Consider the following 18,609-nt stretch of genomic DNA (forward strand, 5'->3'; position numbering starts at 1 on the left):
TCATTTTCCCATCATCCTCTACTCCATATATATTCATAGACATCAGGTATACAAAGACCAGGAGATTCCCAGCACATCAAAGTAACAGATTAAGTGTGGCACATGTGCTGCAAGAATTGTAATGGGTGCATAAAGGAGAGCAACCTTCACTGTTGGGGAGCAGAGGTGACCTAGTGGGTGAAGATATTTGATCACAGTTGTTACAGAAAGTGATTCTTTTGTTTGTAAAAAAAAAAAAAAAGGACACAGCAAAGGCAAATGGACATTGGAATAGGACATATAACCAGAGGAGCTTGAGTATCTTCTCATCAGAGAAGTGCACATAGTGCAGGTTTAGCTAGAGGAGTGGTGAAATAACAGAGAATGTCTGGGAATGGTGGTCAGGCAACCATATCAAGGAAGAGCTGTGGCAGTGCATTCTTCTGAGTTCAGATTCTATTCTCTGGAGACTGGCCTCTGGAGGACTGTGAGCAAGACCATGATGTGATCAGAGTAGAAGTCAAGAAAAAGCCATTCTCCATGGAACTTGGAGAATAGATAGAGTAGGTAGTGAAATGTAGGTATGGAGACGCCTACTTAATAGGTGTGGTTGATAATGTTGCACATTACAGTTTGTAGGTAGAGCAGATGATACCATGAACCAGTGCTGGAGAGGCGGGCAAGCGAGAGAGGCAGTGGAGTTAAGAGTCAGGACGATTGCTCCTTGAAGGTAAATAATAAATTCAGAACTGAAAAGTTGACTTTGGGGAAAATTAAATAGCTTGCTCACTCGTAAACTGATGGGATAGAATGGAAGCCCCCCAAAGTAAACCCACACAATTGTAGCTAGTTAATGTTTTATGAAAGTTGTCAGAAATAGATTGGAAAAAAAAAAAAACAAAGAAGCTTCTTCAACATATGATGCTGGACAAACTGGATACCCACATGTAGAAGGACAAGAGTTGGTTCTGTTCTCTTCCTCTACAACAATTAATTCAACCCTTGCCAGCAAGTATCTTTGCTTGACATATAGTTGGCCAAGAATCTTTCCAAGCCTATAGTCCTTTCTTTGATTTGGTAGTTGTTCCCTTTGCAGTGCAAACACTGTGTATAACTTCTTGCAGTTTGAGAATTTGCAGATTCTCAGAGTGATTCCCTGTGCTTTTGGAGTCATTTGCAGAAAGTCCACTCTGATCCTCTAGTTTCTGTATTATCTTTGTTTTCTTCAAGAAGATTCAGTTTCAGGTCTTACATTAAGCTCTTACATTAAGTTCCATGTGATTTTAGGAACAGCTGTCTTCAAGACAAGGGAGGAGAATGATGTTGGCAAGGATGTGGGAAATGTGGAAACGCCTTAAATATTGTTAGTACAGCGGCTACAGACATCAGTATGTAGACTTACTGTAAAACTAAAAGTGAAACTACTGTATGACCCATCTGTACTTTCAAACTACTGTATGACCCATCTGTACTTTCAGGCAACACCTGCAGGACTGAAAGACAATATACCACAGAGATATTTATATAACCATGCTTTCTACTGCAGTAGTCACAGTTGCAAAAAAAAAAAAAAAAAAAAAAAAAAAAAAAAAAAAAAAATGGATCTACCCTAGATTTCCATCAAGAAATCAATGGATGGGGGTGGGAGACATGACTCTGGATGATGCACTTCCAGAGAACCTAGGTTAAATTCTGGAACTTCAGTTCCAAGGCATTTAATGTCTTCTGGTCTTCACATGCTCTCTGCATACATGCGCTCCTTGGACATACACGCAGACAAAACACACACATATTTAAAAATAAATTAATTAAAAGTGAATAAAAAGAATGAATGTATAGCGAATTTTAAAAAATGTACATATACACACTAGAGTTTTATTCAGTCATGAAGAAAAATGAAATGGTGGCATTTGCAGGAAAATAGATGGAACTGGAGATCTTGTTAAGCAAGATAAGCCAGACTCAGAAAGACAGATACTACGTGTTTTCTCTTGCATGCAGAATCTAGATTTAAATGTGTGTGTTGGGGACTAGGGGGACCATGGCAGGGGAGGAAGAGATCTTAGAGAAGAAGGGGTAAAAAGAGAGGGTACTGGAATACCTGTGACATGGAAGTAGAAAGAAGGACAATTTGGGGGAAGAAGGTATCAACCAGAGAGAGCTTTAGTTTGCCCTGATATCTTCTAGTTTCATTCATTGTTGGTAAAATAAGTTACTAAGGAGAATAGTGTGTTTTCTATGAAAGGCATGTTCATACTAGTTCAGATGTTCTAACATTCAGACGGTCTCAAAGATTCCAAGTCAGCTGTGTAGGTAGAAATCAGTAGTTTTATATATTTAAAAAAGCTAAGCAGACCTCCACAGCCTTACTACACACACCAGGATTGTGTTAATTTGTGAATTAATAATAATGTCCATAATAAGTTTGCAGGATGCCTGTACCCAAGTCCCTTTAATAGGATTTTGTGGGTCATTTTTTTTTTTTTAAAGGTTTAGTGTTTAGGATTCATGGAGTTCAAGTACATAGTGAAAGAGGAAGGGCTTAGGGCAGACTGCAGCATCTGTTTTAAGAATATAAGCTTCGGGGAAAACAGACATGAAATTTTTACTTTTTAAAAAATTATGTGTATGTTTGCATGAGTTTATATGTATCAGGATCCCCTGGGGCTGGAGTTACACGCGACTGTAAGACGTCTGATATGTGTGTTAGAAACTAAACCTGAGTCCTCTGCAAAGGCAGTAAGCACTCTTAAATACTGAGAGGGCATCTCTCCAGACCAGCAAGACTTTCTTATGCTGAGCCACTATATGTGAGGTTGGAATGATATCAAGGAATATCAGACTAATGGGTGGGGTCACTGACAGAGCCATCTTTCAAAAGTTTGTTTGTACATAAGTGTGATCACTTGCTGCCATGCACACTGACTGCAAGTGTGAAGTGAGTTTTGAGGTTATGAAGCCATAAGTAAGGGATAGGCCTGCTATAGAGAATTCACTTGCTGCGTGGAGCTATGTCCCAGGCTGAGATCTCTTCACACCCTTCAGAGCTGGATTAAAAGAGACTGTATCAGTTCACATGGAGGTTATCTGGGGTCATTCTTTTTTTTTAATATTATTTATTTTTATTTATATGAGTGCACTGTAACTGTCTTCAAGCCAGAAGCGTGCATCAGATCCCATTACAGATAGTTGTGAGCCACCATGTGGTTGCTGGGAATTGAACTCAGGACCTTTGGAAGAACAGTTAGTGCTCTTAACCTCTGAGCCATATTTCCAGCCCTAGAGTCATTCTTTTCTTTCTTTCTTTCTTTCTTTTTTTTTTTTTTTTTTAAGATGCTTTTAACTTGTATATTCTTATAGTTTGATGCTTTCCAAGAGATAAAAAGTCTGATATATAGTGGCAGCAAAGTGTCCAACAAGTGTTTGCTCAGATTCTTAACTATACCTCTCATATTAAAGAACAGTTGAGCCAAAATTAATGCAATTAATTTTGTTCACTGTTTGTGTCTATAGGAGGTATTGATGGGTTAGACAGAAGGGAGAAAGAAAAGGGTGTTTTTACCTTAACAATAAGCCATGTTTTACTATCTCTACTGGCCTTGGGAGATAATCAAACCATTGGCCTTAGTGTCTAACAGAGGAAACAGCTGAACAGTGAAGTAATGTATGCATTTGGCTCCCTGTCTCCAGGGGTTCCATACTGGAGGATTCAACCAACCAAGGTTGAAACATTTGGGAAAGCTCTGCATTGATACTGAACATAGACAGATTTTTGTTCTCATAAATATTTCCTAAGCAATGCATTTTGATCCCCAATTGCCTAGTGCTTACATAGTGCTAGGTTTCGGAGATGATCTAGAGATGCTTTCAAGTGTTTTTGGAGCATATGCATAGGTTATAACCAACACCAACACCATTTTATATAAGAGCCTTGAGCATCTGCAGATACCGGTTACCATGAGGGGTCCTGGAACCCATTCCCTCAGATACTGAGTGGAACAACAATATATTTTGTGGCAGAGGTGTGTGCAGAGCATCATGAGAGTTGTATGGAGAGAGTTCCCTCTAAATGTGAGTGCGTGAAAAGCACATTACGATTGATAGTGTCTTCCTGTGTAATAGTGCTAGGATGAGAAGCAAGCTAACTCCCATGCTCTCTGGGTCTGGAGAGGCCTGTGGCTCTTGAAATAAGTCCTGTGAAAGATGCACATATGTCTTGGTCTCTTTCCCACTACTGAGTGATTTGTAAAGGAAAGAGGTTTAATTAGGTTTCCAAACCTAAAGCAAGGAATGTTAACAGGAAGTGGATGTAAAAGGGAAGTATACGAAGTACATGAGATTTGATGAAACTGTTATGAAACCCATTGCTTTCTACAGTCAACACACACTGATAACTTAAAATAACTTATTCTTGTTAAAGCTTAAGAATACAAAACAAAACGAAAAAACCAAACCAAATCCAGACCCGAGTGAACAAGCAGCAACAGGGAGTCTTCTCTCAGGTTCACATTCCTGTTTCATTTCTAATCTCGATGGCATTTGGGGTGCTACTGATCACAAAGGCTGAGGTTCACTTCTTTTACTGCTCACTGCATACCAAGACGCTCGGTCAGAGTTTGTTTTGTATGAGAAACAAACTAGTCCTTAGAGCACACAACTTAAGATTATTCAATAAAGGGCCACAGTGGTTACCCTTGAATCTCCGAGGGAAGCTCCAAGTCAAACCATCTTCAAAGCTGAACACAGGAGAAGTCCCCACTCGAAATGAGTCCTGGGACTTTAGTGACTTGGGGTTAGAAGGGCTTGGAGTTGGGAAGCATGACAACACTGAAGTCTAGCCTTGAGGATGGTGCTTCTGGTTTTCTAAAAGAGAGGGTTATAAAGATTGTATCTTAATGACAAATTAGGGGAGGCACTAAAAGAAACAGAAAGCCTAGTCTGAGGAAATTCATAACACTTTCATTCTCAGTCTGAATTGGAAAATAAAATTCAATAACACAGTTGTAATTATGTTTCAGAGATGCGTTGGAAGATCAGCCAGCCCTCTGTGTCTTCGGGCTTCTTATTTGTCTCTATGGGAAGATCTACAGATTGTTTTGCCTGCCATATCCAGAAAGACATGGTGGAATAAGTATTTGCAGGCCAGGAGTGGCGGTCTTTGATCCCAGCACTCACGAGGTAAATCTCTAAGAGGTCAGCCTGATCTACACAGTGAGACTCTATCTCAAAAACCAACCAAACAACAAAGCCCTTAAGAATTTGCCTTCGACATAATTTAAGGCATTTACATTGTATTTAGCATCACAGTTAATGTGAAGATTATTTTGAAGTATTAAAAGGATGGCTGTAGGTTATATGAAACTAATGTAGTACTGTTTTATATAAAGGATTTAAGTATCTGAGGAATTTGATATTCCTGGAATTCCTCTCCTGAGGAGACTGTCACATCTGTTTTAAACTCCTGGTTTTTGTTCTTATTTCCTATTTTCTTATCTGTTTTTAACTTTAAGTTATCAGATGTATATCTAACTTTGTGTACATGTTTATGAGTCATATTCTTTCCTGTAGAAGGACACACATATGGAGCCGTTTATAGTAACTTACATTGATAGAAGGGGTAAGTCTCCACAAGTTTTTATTGTGGGACTATAATGTCAGATGCCGTTTTTATATAAACATTTCTTTTTCCTTCTAGTTGGGGTAAGCTGGAAACCTGCCTTTTGCCCACCCCATCATATCACTTAAAGAATAAATTGGGTCCTCTTTCTGTTCCCTCTTCTAGTGGGTATAATATGAGACACAGACTATTAATTAGATGCTTTTTATTTTGTAAATGGGAACAATCTTGTTTTCTGTTCCTACCATTCTAACCCTACCTCATTTTTTTTTTTTACCAGTACAAAATTGATGGCTTTATTTCTCATCTCCAGGGCCTGTGGTCTATACCTGGAGGGCTTTCTTTGCCAAACCTCTGGGATTTCACCTTAGTACAAAAGACCCCTTTTCCACCCTAATCCCTGCTCTTCCACACTGTTTTTCCCAAAACACAGTAGATTCTTCTACTACTCTTGAGACTGGGTCGAAGATAACCTGTAGTCACTGTGCCTTGAGGCCTCGTTGCTCCTTGCTTTTTCCTGTCCTGTGAGAGTATAGGTGATATGGAAAGAGACTGTCAGCCACAGGCATCTGTGTCAGTGGTGATGACTGCCGAGACACAGAGGCAGAAGTAGAGCCAAGAACAGAGACGTCCAGAAAGCATGATGTCATTTTCTTCAAAAGAAATTCTCCAGTCTCTTCTATGATACACGTACTCTTGCCTTCGTGGCTCTTTCAAAGAGAGAATTCTCAAGATACTGATAGAAGCAAGCTATCAAGAAGCAAAAAGAAATTCAGTAACCACAGTTAAGACAGTTCAATTTGGGTTGTCTCAAGATGATCAGTCTAAAGGGGGTATGATCTAAAAACCTCATTTCTAGGCCTAAAAAGTGACCACTGGGGCTAGCATCTTCCCTGTCACTCCAGCTACTACGGGTTAAGGAGCACATTTCCGACTGTGGGCATTTGCTGCTCTCATTACTATGCATAACTTGTTGCTAGGATGCTTTTTTGCTCTAGGATATACAATAGATCATTATCGTGGGTTCCCGTCTTACGTGAACTTAGAACATTTGTATAGAAGTGTTGAAATATTCTAAATCAGCCCTTGATAAGCCCAAAGGGGGTGAAAACATTAAAGCCCCAGAACATCTGAGGAAAGTATGATCAGTGTGGGCTGGGATGGCAAGGAAAGGCTTTATTAGAGGTCCTTGGGCTGTGCTGGGTGGAAGGTGTGGGTACGTGTGGGGGTTGTGTTTTCATTGCTTGCATTTCCAGGAGCACTCCAGCCACTCCTCACTCGAGGATCCCACCCTGTGTCACGTAGCCCTGACCTGTGAAGGCAGCAATTGGAAGAGGAGGGTGCTGCAGAAGGTGGGGATTATGGCAGACACTAAGCCTCTCCATTAACTCAGGTATGTATGGGGGCAGTGGAAAGCATTTACCTGGAAGAGAGTTTTCACTCTTCACGCCTAAGTCTACCTCTATCAGGATAGGTTGGTCCACTGTGTTTTGTTGACGGACTCACCAAACACATACAGATTCTGTCTTCAATCAGAAACACCTTCTGCATACCACATTCTGAAAGAAACCTGGGCTTGTGCTTGGTGGAAGCTATAGCGCCACCTTGTGGAGACATATTCTTCAGCGCACAAGCTGTTCCCTGTTCGACCACTACCTCCACCTCCACCGCCACCCCTTTACAGGTTTAGAAGTGTCTTATAGAATGTTTTGGAAAATATTCTGTGCTTTTAGGACATGTTTGCATCAAAGACCTGAAAAGTATTTTGAGTTTGCAGCTTTTCACTTGGGTATGTAGCTGATCAGTGTCACTGTGTGAAGAGCTAACTCCCTTGCTTCTGTTTCAGAGTGAACTACTTCTCCAGTCTCCTGTTGTTGTTTCCAAAAGTTTGATACACAAACAGTGCTGTAATAAGTACCCTGTACATGTCAGTGTGGGGTATGTTTCTGGAGATGGAATTGCTAGGTCAAATGATGTATACATTTAGGATTCTGGTAGCCATGAGTGGATTATTTTCCATGCAGTTTTGGAAACAAGATTCAGCAATGTGTGACTCCCAATAAATCATCACTTACTGTATTTTTGTGTGTTAGTGTGCGTGTTCATGAATGTGTGCACACACACATGTGTTCAGATGCATGTATGTATTCATATACATGTGGCCAGAAGTTGGACACCAGGTGCAATTACTGTCCAACTTATTTTGTGAGACAAAGTCTCAGTGAACATGGAGCTCAATTCAGGTAGACATTAAGCGCCAAGAATCCACCTATCTCTGAGTCCTCAGTGCTCAGATTTACTGTGTGTGCTGCTGTGCTCCACTTTCTTATGGGACTTTTAGGGGCTCTAACTGAGGTTTTCCTGTTGCTCATGTCGTCTCCCCAACCTACTAACTGTATTCTTAAAAATCTTCATTTCTTTGTTAATGTGATAGATAGACTATATTCCAATGCAGCTTACTGTTATAGGTTTTATGGCATTCTTCTCATAAAGGTGTATGTATAAACTCAAAATTGTTCATGAGGCCTGGCTACCCAAATCGATTCTTTTTCTCTAAAGTTACTTGGAAGATTGACGGCTGCTGAGTTACATGGGCAGGAGACACGGAAACTCCAGAGGCTTTATATTTCCTGAACTAATTTTTATTAGGAAATGCCCATTCTTCTTAATGATGTCATCACAGAGGCTGAAGACCCAGCTTCTCAGCAGCTCAGTGGTTTAACACGTGCCTAGAGCATGCACGAAGTCCTGAGTTCCATCTCCAACATTGACATAAAGAGTTGTCACTGATCGTATGAGTGTCAGGCCTGTCACTGTCTTTTCAGTTTCTAGCTTCTCGCATCTTAGCTAACGAATGATTTTATGCCCAGGTGAACACATCCAGATGTCGAATAACATCCATCTTCCCTGTGTTCTTGGTTCTCTCAATGCACCATGCATACTTTGCTGTGCACACTAAAAAGGATAGTCTTGTTTTGATTATTACAGACATTTGCATGGCTAGCCATTGTCTGATGATGTAATTCTTCATTCTATCATCTCTTTAATGGTAGAACCCAAGTGTATTTTTGTTTTAGTTCCACATTCTGTTAAGTCTGGACTCAGTCAGAGAAGATGCACCTAACTCTCAAGAGACTGGAGGCCCCAGGGAGTGGGGAGCTCTGGTGGGGTTGGAGGTAGGGACATCCTTGTGGAGACAGGTTGTGAGGAGGAGGTATGGGTGTGGAACAGTCAGAGAGTGGATCAGGAGGGGGATAAAATCTGGACTGTAAAAAAACAAAACAAAACAAAAAAAAAACATTAAATAAAATTAAAAAAAAAAAAAAAGAATCTCAGCAGATTTCATAGACCCAGAGACCTCTCTGCATGCAGGGAAGCCACAGGTTTCAAAAGAGGTGAGGACTAAAATAGGTGAAACTGGCCAGGGGAATCCCAGCCTTCTTTGCTCCCCACCCTCTTCTGGTATCTAGGACTCTTAACTTATCAAAACAGGTCCTGAAGACCTGCTGCTTCACAGCCTGCTGTGCAGAGCCTGCTGTGCAGAGCCTAGCATGAATATGTAGATACAGCTGCAAGTTAAGGTTATCTAAGATTGTGAAACAAAAGCTTGCCTTGCTGAGGAATTCCTGGCTCTCAGGAAGGAAGGTTGAAGGCGATAATTTGAGCTTATAATACAATGCTGAATGATTACAGAATCCAAAACAAAATCAGTGGTACTGGCACAGGTCACGAAATAATTGCCACTGTGCACATGCTAGCATTTCAGAATACTGCATCTGACGGAGAGGGATGAACAGCCCAGACACAGAGCTGGATATAAGGTTGTTGGAAATTTTATGTTTATATTTAGTAAAAACTTAGAATATTTAAAAAAGTTTAATTAACAAATAAAGTTGTACATGTTTACTATGTGCAGTATTATTTATTTATTTAGTTAGTTAGTTAGTTTGTTAGATTTTTGAAACAGGATTTCTTTCTGTCACTGTCTTGTCCTCTCTGGCTGTTCTGGAACTTGTGCTGTAGACAGGACTGGCCTTGAATTTACAGAAATTCTTCTGCCTCTTACTCTGCCTCTTGAGTGCTGGGATCAAAGGCAAGTGCCACCACTGCCTGGCCAGTGTGATTTTCTTAAAAATCTATAGGCATACTGTGGCATGGCTAGTTGAGCTATTTAGCATTTGAATTGTCTCATGTGGGTTTAACCAGTTTGCAGTAAGAACTCTCTCCCTACTCTCTTTGGATTTTAAGGAATGTAACATGTCATTTTTATTATGTCACCATGTTGTACAATAGATCCTGTCATTGACATTCTTGATTCTTACCACTGACAGAAAGATTCCACAACTGTAGGCTATCAGGAGGTATTGTAGGCAAGGTCTAGAGAATGAGGCTAATCCATACTTATCCTTGAGTCACGACACATGCTTGCTCTGTGACAACAGAAGAGGTTTTCCACATTCTCCCTGCTTCTAGCTTTTTTTATGAAATAAATGTGATAAAAGTAGTAGACTCACAGTTATCAGAATGTTTAAGTATCATTATTTTTTTAACTTTATGTGGATTTATGTGTAGTTCAATGTATGCCTGTGTATCAAGCTTGTGCAACAGCTTGTGAAGATTAGAAGAAGGTGTCAGATCCTATGGAGCTAAAGTTACCGACAGTTGTGAGCCACATGTAGGTGCTGGCAACTGAACATAGTTCTCTGTAAAAACATAAGTCTTTTTAATGACAGAGCCACCTCTCCAGTCCCAGGAAGTCTAGAAAAGATAGTAATGTGTGTAATTCAACATAACGCATGATGCATAATTAGTTCTTAATTAATGTCACTCATTAAAATTATTTTATGTGATATCCCAATATAATTTTGTAATTATATCATAAGGATACTCTCCTTCCAAATTCATTACACCACAGTAGGAATTCATTGCACCATAGTAGGAAGAATAGGGGAATGATCTGAACATCAATCGGTAAATGAATGAATAAAAATGGAGGTACGCATTTACAATGGAATATTACTTAGCATTAAAACAGCAAGGGAATCTTATCATTTAGCACAATGTGAATGATTTTATAAGATTTTAGGGCAAATAAACAATAAACTTTCTTAACTAAAGAAATAAACAAGATATACACCAAAAATACTGCATGATTTCATAGGTACAATCTAAAAATGAAGACAAATTAAATCCATAGAGATAGAGAATAAAACAGTGATTATCCAGGTAAAGGTAGGAGAGAGAAGAGGGAGATGTGAGACAAATGATGCAAGTAGCACATCTATAGGAAGAGCTGATGTACAGTGTAAGGACCAATGCCAATGATACCATAGTCTACACATGTTTGTGAATAAACATGTTATAGCCTCTGTGTGAGATAAAGGCCATATAAGTTGGCTCCACTATTGTAACCATTTTACTATTTATATGTATCATTAAATTAGGTTTTATACCATAAATATACACAGTATGATTATTTTAAAAGGCAGAAACAGAAATCTAGAATTAACAACGCCAAAGACATAAAGAGTCATAGCTCTTCAAAGTGTGTCAAGAAAGTGAAGGCTCTAAGTCATTTTGCTGCTTGGTGGGAGACATACCACATTTCCCACCCCTCCTCTTCCTTCCTCTTCCTCTCCTTCTTCTTTTCCTCCTCCTCCTCCTCCTCCTCCTCCTCCTCCTCCTCCTCCTCCTCCTCCTTCTTTCTCCTTCTCCACCCTCTTCCTCCTCCTCCTTCTTCATCTGCTGATATGAAGGACCATGCTCTCCACTCAAGCTTGGACAGCCACCATGCAGGTTGTCAGCATGCCACAGATGCTGCAGGTGCCCATTTCAGGCTGCAGGTGAGCCATCTCCTGCACACATCCTAACCCCATTATTTTTTCTTGTCTCCACCCTTACTGAAATGTATTAGGAGCAACACCATAATACCGCTCCTAATGTCACACTGTCTGGCCTTTCCAGACTACAGATTCAGCCACTGGCACATCTTTAGAGAAACCTGTCATCAAATATATAAATATTCCCAAGATCTTTAAATAGTAAGGAATGAATTTCTACCCTAATTTGTTTAATTTCTACATTGTGATATCAGAATTGTGGCATGTTTTCATTTATCAGTATTCTACCATATAACACTATGCAAAAAAGCAAATCTACCAAACAGTAACTTATCTAATCTCACAAGAATGAAAGGAATCCTCATTAAATTCCTCTCTAGGCTGGGATAGTAGGCTGGGCACCCCATTTACTTGCTTATTTAGTCAAACTTACATTTTAAAATAATATTTCTGTTCTTTGAGAATTTCACATGATGGAACATATTCACCTCCCCTTCTTTTAATTCCTCTCAGATTCATCCCCTCCCCTAACTCCTCTCAGATCCACTCTGTCCACCTCCACCTTTCTACCGACAGAATTTTGTATTTTCTTCCATCTTTTCTTCCTTCTCTTCTTCATTTTTGTCCTTTAGTTTGGAAATACGAAAAGTTCAGTTTTATTGCTCAACTACTCTTGGTTGTGGTTGGCCTATCTGGCCATATCATTAAAGAAAATAGATTCTTCTTGTTTCAGCAAGTGTCAAATGCCAATATATCTTCAGCCAGTGGTGGGATTCCATAATCTCCTGTTTCCCACCATGCTGGACTTTTGTCTGCCCTGAGTCTGTTCAGGTCTTGGGCAGGCTCTCAAACAATCAGTTCATACTTTCAGTTTTCCTATTGTACCAGAAAACACTGTTCCTTGAAGTTGTTTTCCAAGTCTGGTTCTTACAGTCTTCCACTAAGATCACTGAGCCTTGGCAGGAAGAGCATGATAGCTATGTTCCACTGAGGGTTGAACATTACAGTCTCTTAGTGTCTGGACATTGAAGTCAATGTTCTTTTTAAGTGTTTACTAGGAACAAGGTAGCTGCGAGTCATTCAGGATACAGGTATATATAGATCCTCTACAGAAATTTCATGTAGAGTTCATCTAAGGCTATTGTGTCTGGTTTTGAAGTATGTGGCTACCATTGTAGAATCCTGTGACCCTGGATAAACTACTTATTCCTCAATATTTTTGTAAGTATAGTACTTATATCTAATTTAGATATGTGATGCAAGCACCACATTAAACCATTTATTCAGTGCTTCCCATACAGAAAATATCAATTATGATCAACTATATTTTTGTACTGTATAGCACAGGTTGAAGAACTTATGGAAAGTAGATGTTGGAAGAAAGCTCAACATTGAAAATTTAGAGATTAAGTGAGCAGATAGTTAGAAGGTTCTTTATTTATTCTTGTTTTTGTTTACATGTGTGTGTGTACATGTATGTGTGGTATGCATGGATGTGTACATGCTTGTATATGTGTGGGTGCATATGTATATGTGTATGTGATGGTCAGAGGTGAGCATTGCTGTCCAACTTATATGTTGAGGCAGGGTCTCTCACCTAATACAGAGCTCACTGATTCAGTTAGTCTGGCCAACCATCTTGCAGGAAGAATGCCTTGTCTCTACCTTCTGAATGCTGGTAGGTGTGCTGCCATTCCCACCTGGCTTTAAATTCAAACAAACAAACAAACAAACAAACAAACACTTGGGTTTTTTTTGAGACTTTAAGTGCCAGCTGTGTGAACATCTCCAACATGTATGTGGCAAACAATTTATCAACTGAGACAGCTCCCCAACCCTACTCAAGGGGCTCCTGAAGGGTTTTCACTGTGTGCAAGGAATGTGTCAATACTGAAATAAACAAAACTAATTTTATCTTCCTCTCTAGATATTTGACACACAATTATGAAATGTATTGTGAATCCCAGGTTAAGGATTGTGAAGTATTGGAACTCATTAATTTTTTGCATTGGGAGGAATCCCTTCTGTTTTCCTAGTGGCTGGGCTGGGAAAGGTTCTAAGGGAGAGGAATTCCCCAGGAGCCATCCCTTGGTGACTCACTGTGGAGTAATGAGTCTGGGTACAACTCTGGCTCCTGGCTGAGTTGTTTCCCTGAGGCTGGGTGACTTCTGCACCTTTCTTGATGTCTTGTCAAAACCACATGGGCACAAGATAAAGCAATCTTTGGACATTAATGTCGTTTCTGCTAGATGGACAACTACAGTCGGAGCTCAGAAGGTCTAACCACATTGACACAATGAAGAAAATTTCTCACAGTGTGGTAATAACAGTAATAGCTATGTTTGCATGGTGTTTTATCTCACCCAGTGGTGTCTGCTTTTTTCTCATTTGACTGAGGTTTCTAATAGCCCACTGAAGCAGCCTAAGCAGCTCCTCCTCCTTCTCTTCCTCTTCTTCCTCCCTTCCTGTTCTTGCATAGAACTTACAAGATTTTTTTTAATTGAAAAAACTTTATACAATATATTTTGATCATGTTTTTTCCAATCTGACATTAAAAGCAAACGCAAGAAACAAAAACAAAATGCCAAGAAACACATACTAAAAATGCCCACAAAAAAATGAAAATCAAAAGAATAGAGCAAAATCCAAACAAAGCAAAATGAAACAATATATCCACAAAATACCATTGAATTCATTTTGCATTGGCTAACTACTCTCCGCCATGGAGCCTACTTTGGTTGATGAACCAGTGAAATGCCATTGGAGAAACTGGTTTTCTTTTGCTTGCCAGTATGATATTGATTTCTGATAGCTGCTTGGTTAGGGATGGGACCCCATATGCACTTCCCGCTCTCAGCACTGGAACCCCATATGACTTAAACTTGTACAGACCCTGTTCCTGCTGCATTCATACGTGCATCAGGTCTGTTGTGTCTCAAAGACATTGTTTCCTTTGAGTCATCCATCCCCTCTGGCTCTTACATTTTTTTTTCTCTTCCTCTTCCACATAGATCCCTGAGCCCCCAGGGAGGGGTTTGATGAGATCATCTCATTTATGATTAACATACACTGAAGGAGACCCGTTAATCCCCCCAACCCACTCCTGGCAAACTGGGGCTTCCCGCTAGGACCCTGCATTAGGCACAAACCACATCCAAATGCCTATTTTCACAGAGATTCTTTATTAATCGGGGAAGAAAAGTTAAAGTGTTTCCTTTGTGACTCAGGCAGAAAAACAGAAGCAAATAACCTTGCAAGTGGAATTTTTTAAGAGAAAAGGGGAAGCCTGTGTTAGAATGGGCTAGGATGCAGTGGTATGTTTTGATTGGATATGTTAATCAGGCGAAGCAAAGGGGTTTTTCTTTTTCTTTCTTCCTGTCTTTCTTTCTTTCTTTCCTTCTTTCTTTCTTTCTTTCCTTCTTTCTTTCTTTCTTTCTTTCTTTCTTTCTTTCTTTCTTTCTTTCTTTCTTTTTGATTTATTTATTTTATACATGTGAATACACCGTTGTTGTCTTCAGACATACCAAAAGAGGACATTGGATCCCATTACAGATAATTGTGAGCCACCATGTGGTTGCTGGGAATTGAACTCAGGACCTCTGGTAAAGCAGTCAGTGCTCTTAACTGCTGAACCATCTCTCCAGCATGGGGGGGGGGGGTCTTTTTCTCTTTTCTTTTTATTGACTAAGTTATTTATTCACGTTACTACCTGATCCCAGCCTCCTCTCCCTCCTCTCACCCCAGTCCCTCCCTCTAACCTTTTCTCCCCCCTCTTCCCAGAAAACAGGAGACCTCCCCAAGGCATATCAAGCCTCAGTAAGACTAAGAACATCCTCTTTCCATGAAACTAGACAAAACAACCTAGTAAGGGGAGCGGGATCCAAAGGCAGCCAATGCAATCAGAGACAGCCTATGCTCCCAATTGAGAAGTCCTACATGAAGACCCAGCTGTGCAACTGCTACACATGTGGAGAGGGCATAGGTCCATCCTATTCATGGTTTCCAGTTGACAGTTCAGCCTCCATGAGCCTCCATGGGCCCAGGTTAGTTGATTCTGTAGGTTTTATTGTGGTGTCCAGTCCTTCCACTGGGAATCTGTCTGCTTATAGGGGACTGCTGGTTCAGGCTTCCTATCCTCCACTGCTAAGAGTCTTAGCTAGGATCATCCTCAGAGACTTCTGAGCGTTTCCATTGTTCTAGGTTTTAGCTCAGTCCAGAGATGATCCCCAGCCCCTAGTCCAACTGTAGGTCCCAGTACTTTCTCTCTCAGTCTTTCCTGGACCTCATTGGTCCTGTTCCAATCCCCAGCCTCTCTCCTCCCTAGTCCCCTCCTTCCATTCTTGATTGCTAGACTTTTAATACTTTGATAGCTATAGTCAGCTTCAGGAGGAGGAAGTGACCAAATAAGGGAATAAACCCTGGTGACTAGCTTTAAGAATGTAATCTAGATCAAGGCACAGAGAATGAGGGAGAAGGGCAAGGCCTGCCAGAGCCATGCTTGCCACTCCTGAGCTGACCAGAGTTCTGTTTTACACAATTTTGGAGACAGGGACCTAGACTCAGATAGTTTGAAGGGGCATTTCTAGAAAATCCACAGCAAATAACTGGTAGATCAGCTGATACTCAGGTCTCCAGCTGCAAATCTCTGATGCAAAAAGCTCCTAACCCAAAACATCCAGGAAATCCAGGACACAATGAGAAGACCAAATCTAAGGATAATAGGTATAGATAAGGGTCAAGACTCCCAACTTAAAGGACCAGTAAATATCTTCAACAAAATTATAGAGGAAAACTTCCCTAACCTAAAGAAAGAGATATCCTTAAATATACAAGAAGCCTACAGAACTCCAAATAGACTAGACCAGAAAAGAAATACCTCCTGTCACATAATAATCAAAACATAAACTGTACAAAACAAAGAAAAAATACTAAAAGCAGTAAGGGGAAAAAGGTAAAGTAACATATAAAGGCAGACTTATAAGAATTACACCAGACTTCTCACCAGAGACTATAAAAGCCAGAAGATCCTGGACTGATATCATACAGACCCTAAGAGAACACAAATGCCAGCCTAGACTACTATACCCAGCAAAACTGGCAATCACTATTGATGGAGAAACCAAGATATTCCATGACAAAACCAAATTTACCCAATATCTTCCCACAAATCCAGTACTTCAAAGGATAATGATGGAAAACTCCAATACAAGGAGGGAAATTACAACATAGAAAAAGCAACAAAGAAATCTTCCAACAACCCCAAAAGAAGATAGTTACACAAACATAATTCCACCTCTAATAACAAAAATAACAGGAAGCAACAATTATATTCCTTAATATCTTTTAATATCAATGGACTCAACTCTCCAATAAAAAGACATAGACTATCAGACTGGATACATAAACAGGACCCATTCTTATCCCCTGTACAAAGCTCAACTCCAAGTGGATAAAGGACCTTCACATAAAACCAGATACACTGAAACTAATAGAAGAGACGGTGAGGAAGACCCTCCAATACCTAGGCATGGGGGAAAGTTCCTGAACAGAACACGAATGGCTTATGCTTAAGATCAAGAATTGACAAATGGGACCTCATAAATTGCAAAGCATCTGTAAGGCAAAGGATACTGTCAATAAGACAAAACGGCAACCAACAGATTGGGAAAAGATCATTATCAATCCTACATCTGATAAAGGGCTAATATCCAATATATACAAAGAACTCAAGAAATTATACTCCAGAAAACCAAATAACCCTATTAAAAATGGGGTACAGAGCTAAACAGAGAATTCTCAACTGAGGAAACTCGAATGGCCGAGAAGCACCTTAAGAAATGCTCAACATCCTTAGTCATCAGGGAAATGCAAATCAAAACAACCCTGAGATTCCACCTCACACCAGTCAGAATGGCTAAGGTCAAAAACTCAGGTGATAGTAGATGCTGGCGAGGATGTGGAGAAAGAGGAACACTCCTCCATTGTTGGTGGGATTGCAAGCTGGTGCAACCACTCTGGAAATCAGTCTGGCGGTTCCTCAGAAACTTGGAGCTAGAATTACCTGAGGACCCAACTATACCACTCCTGGGCATATACCCAGAAGATGCTCTAACATATAACAAGGACATATGCTCCACTATGTTCATAGCAGGCTTATTTATAATAGCTAGAAGCTGGAAAGAACCCAGATGTCCTTCAACATAGGAATGGATACAAAAAATATGGTACATTTACACAATGGAGTATTACTCGGCTATTAAAAATAATGAATTTGAGAAATTCTTAGGTAAATGGATGGAACTAGAAAATATCATCCTGAGTGAGGTAACCCAATCACAAAAGAACACACATGGTATTTACTCGCTGATAAGTGAATATTAGCCCCAAAGCTTGAAATAGCCAAGATTCAACTAACAGACCACATGAAGCTCATGAAGAAGGAAAACCAAGTGTGGATGCCTTAGTCCTACTTACAAGGAGTAACAAAATACTCAAGGGAGCAAATATAGAGACAAAGTGTGGGACAGAAACTGAAGGAGAGGCCATCTGGAGACCATTCCACCTGGGTCTCCATCCCATGTGCAGTCACCAAAGGTAGACACTGATGTGGATGGCAGGAAGTGCATGCTGACAAGAGCCTGATATAGCTGTCTCCTTAGAGGTCTGCCAGAGTCTGACATATTCAGAGGCAGATGCTCACAGCTAACCACTGATCTGATCAAGGGGTTCCCAATGGAAAAGTCAGAGAGAAGACTGAAGAAGCTGAAAGGGTTTGTGGCCGCATGAGGAGAGCAACAATACCAACCAACCAGAGCTCTTCAGGGTCTAGACCACCAGCCTGGGAGCACATAGGGAGGAACCCATGACTCCTTTTGTATATGTAGGGGAGGATGGTCTTGTCGGGCATAGGTGGGAGAGGAGATCCTTGGTCCCATGAAGGTTGAACACCGAGTGTGTGTGTGTGTGGGGGAATTTGAGGGTCGGGAGGTGGGAGTAGGGGAGTAGGTGAGGGGCACATCCTCATAGAATCAGGAGGAGGGGGGATGGGATAGGAGGTTCCTGGGTGGTGGGAAGAATGGGGTAAGGGAATAAAATCTGAAGTGTAAATATAATATCCAATAAAAAAATTCTCCAGTAAAGCCAAGAAAAAAATAGTTATGGCATTAAAATACT

At 40.4% G+C, this 18,609-nt stretch overlaps 1 protein-coding gene across 11 annotated transcripts in view; it reads left to right on the forward strand.

Moving 5' to 3' along the window:
- The window catches only part of LOC143434522 (uncharacterized), a 37,872-nt gene that overhangs the window by 4,377 nt on the left and 14,886 nt on the right, over nucleotides 1–18,609 (forward strand). For 5 of the 11 annotated variants that reach the window (XR_013104038.1, XR_013104041.1, XR_013104040.1 and 2 more), the window contains 3 exons: nucleotides 4,998–5,157; nucleotides 6,853–6,989; nucleotides 7,066–7,675. Coding sequence is in view for 1 of the 11 variants with exons in the window: in XM_076913430.1 (XP_076769545.1) it covers nucleotides 4,998–5,157; nucleotides 5,548–5,596; nucleotides 6,853–6,914 (271 nt within the window). In the remaining 10 variants the exon portion in view is untranslated. Of the gene's footprint in view, nucleotides 1–4,997; nucleotides 5,158–5,547; nucleotides 5,597–6,852; nucleotides 7,676–18,609 lie in introns of those variants that run through there. The other 6 variants (XR_013104034.1, XR_013104036.1, XR_013104032.1 and 3 more) reach the window with 5 other exon arrangements.

Source organism: Arvicanthis niloticus, chromosome 15 (assembly GCF_011762505.2).
Source record: "Arvicanthis niloticus isolate mArvNil1 chromosome 15, mArvNil1.pat.X, whole genome shotgun sequence".
NCBI classification, from domain to species: Eukaryota; Metazoa; Chordata; class Mammalia; order Rodentia; family Muridae; genus Arvicanthis; species Arvicanthis niloticus.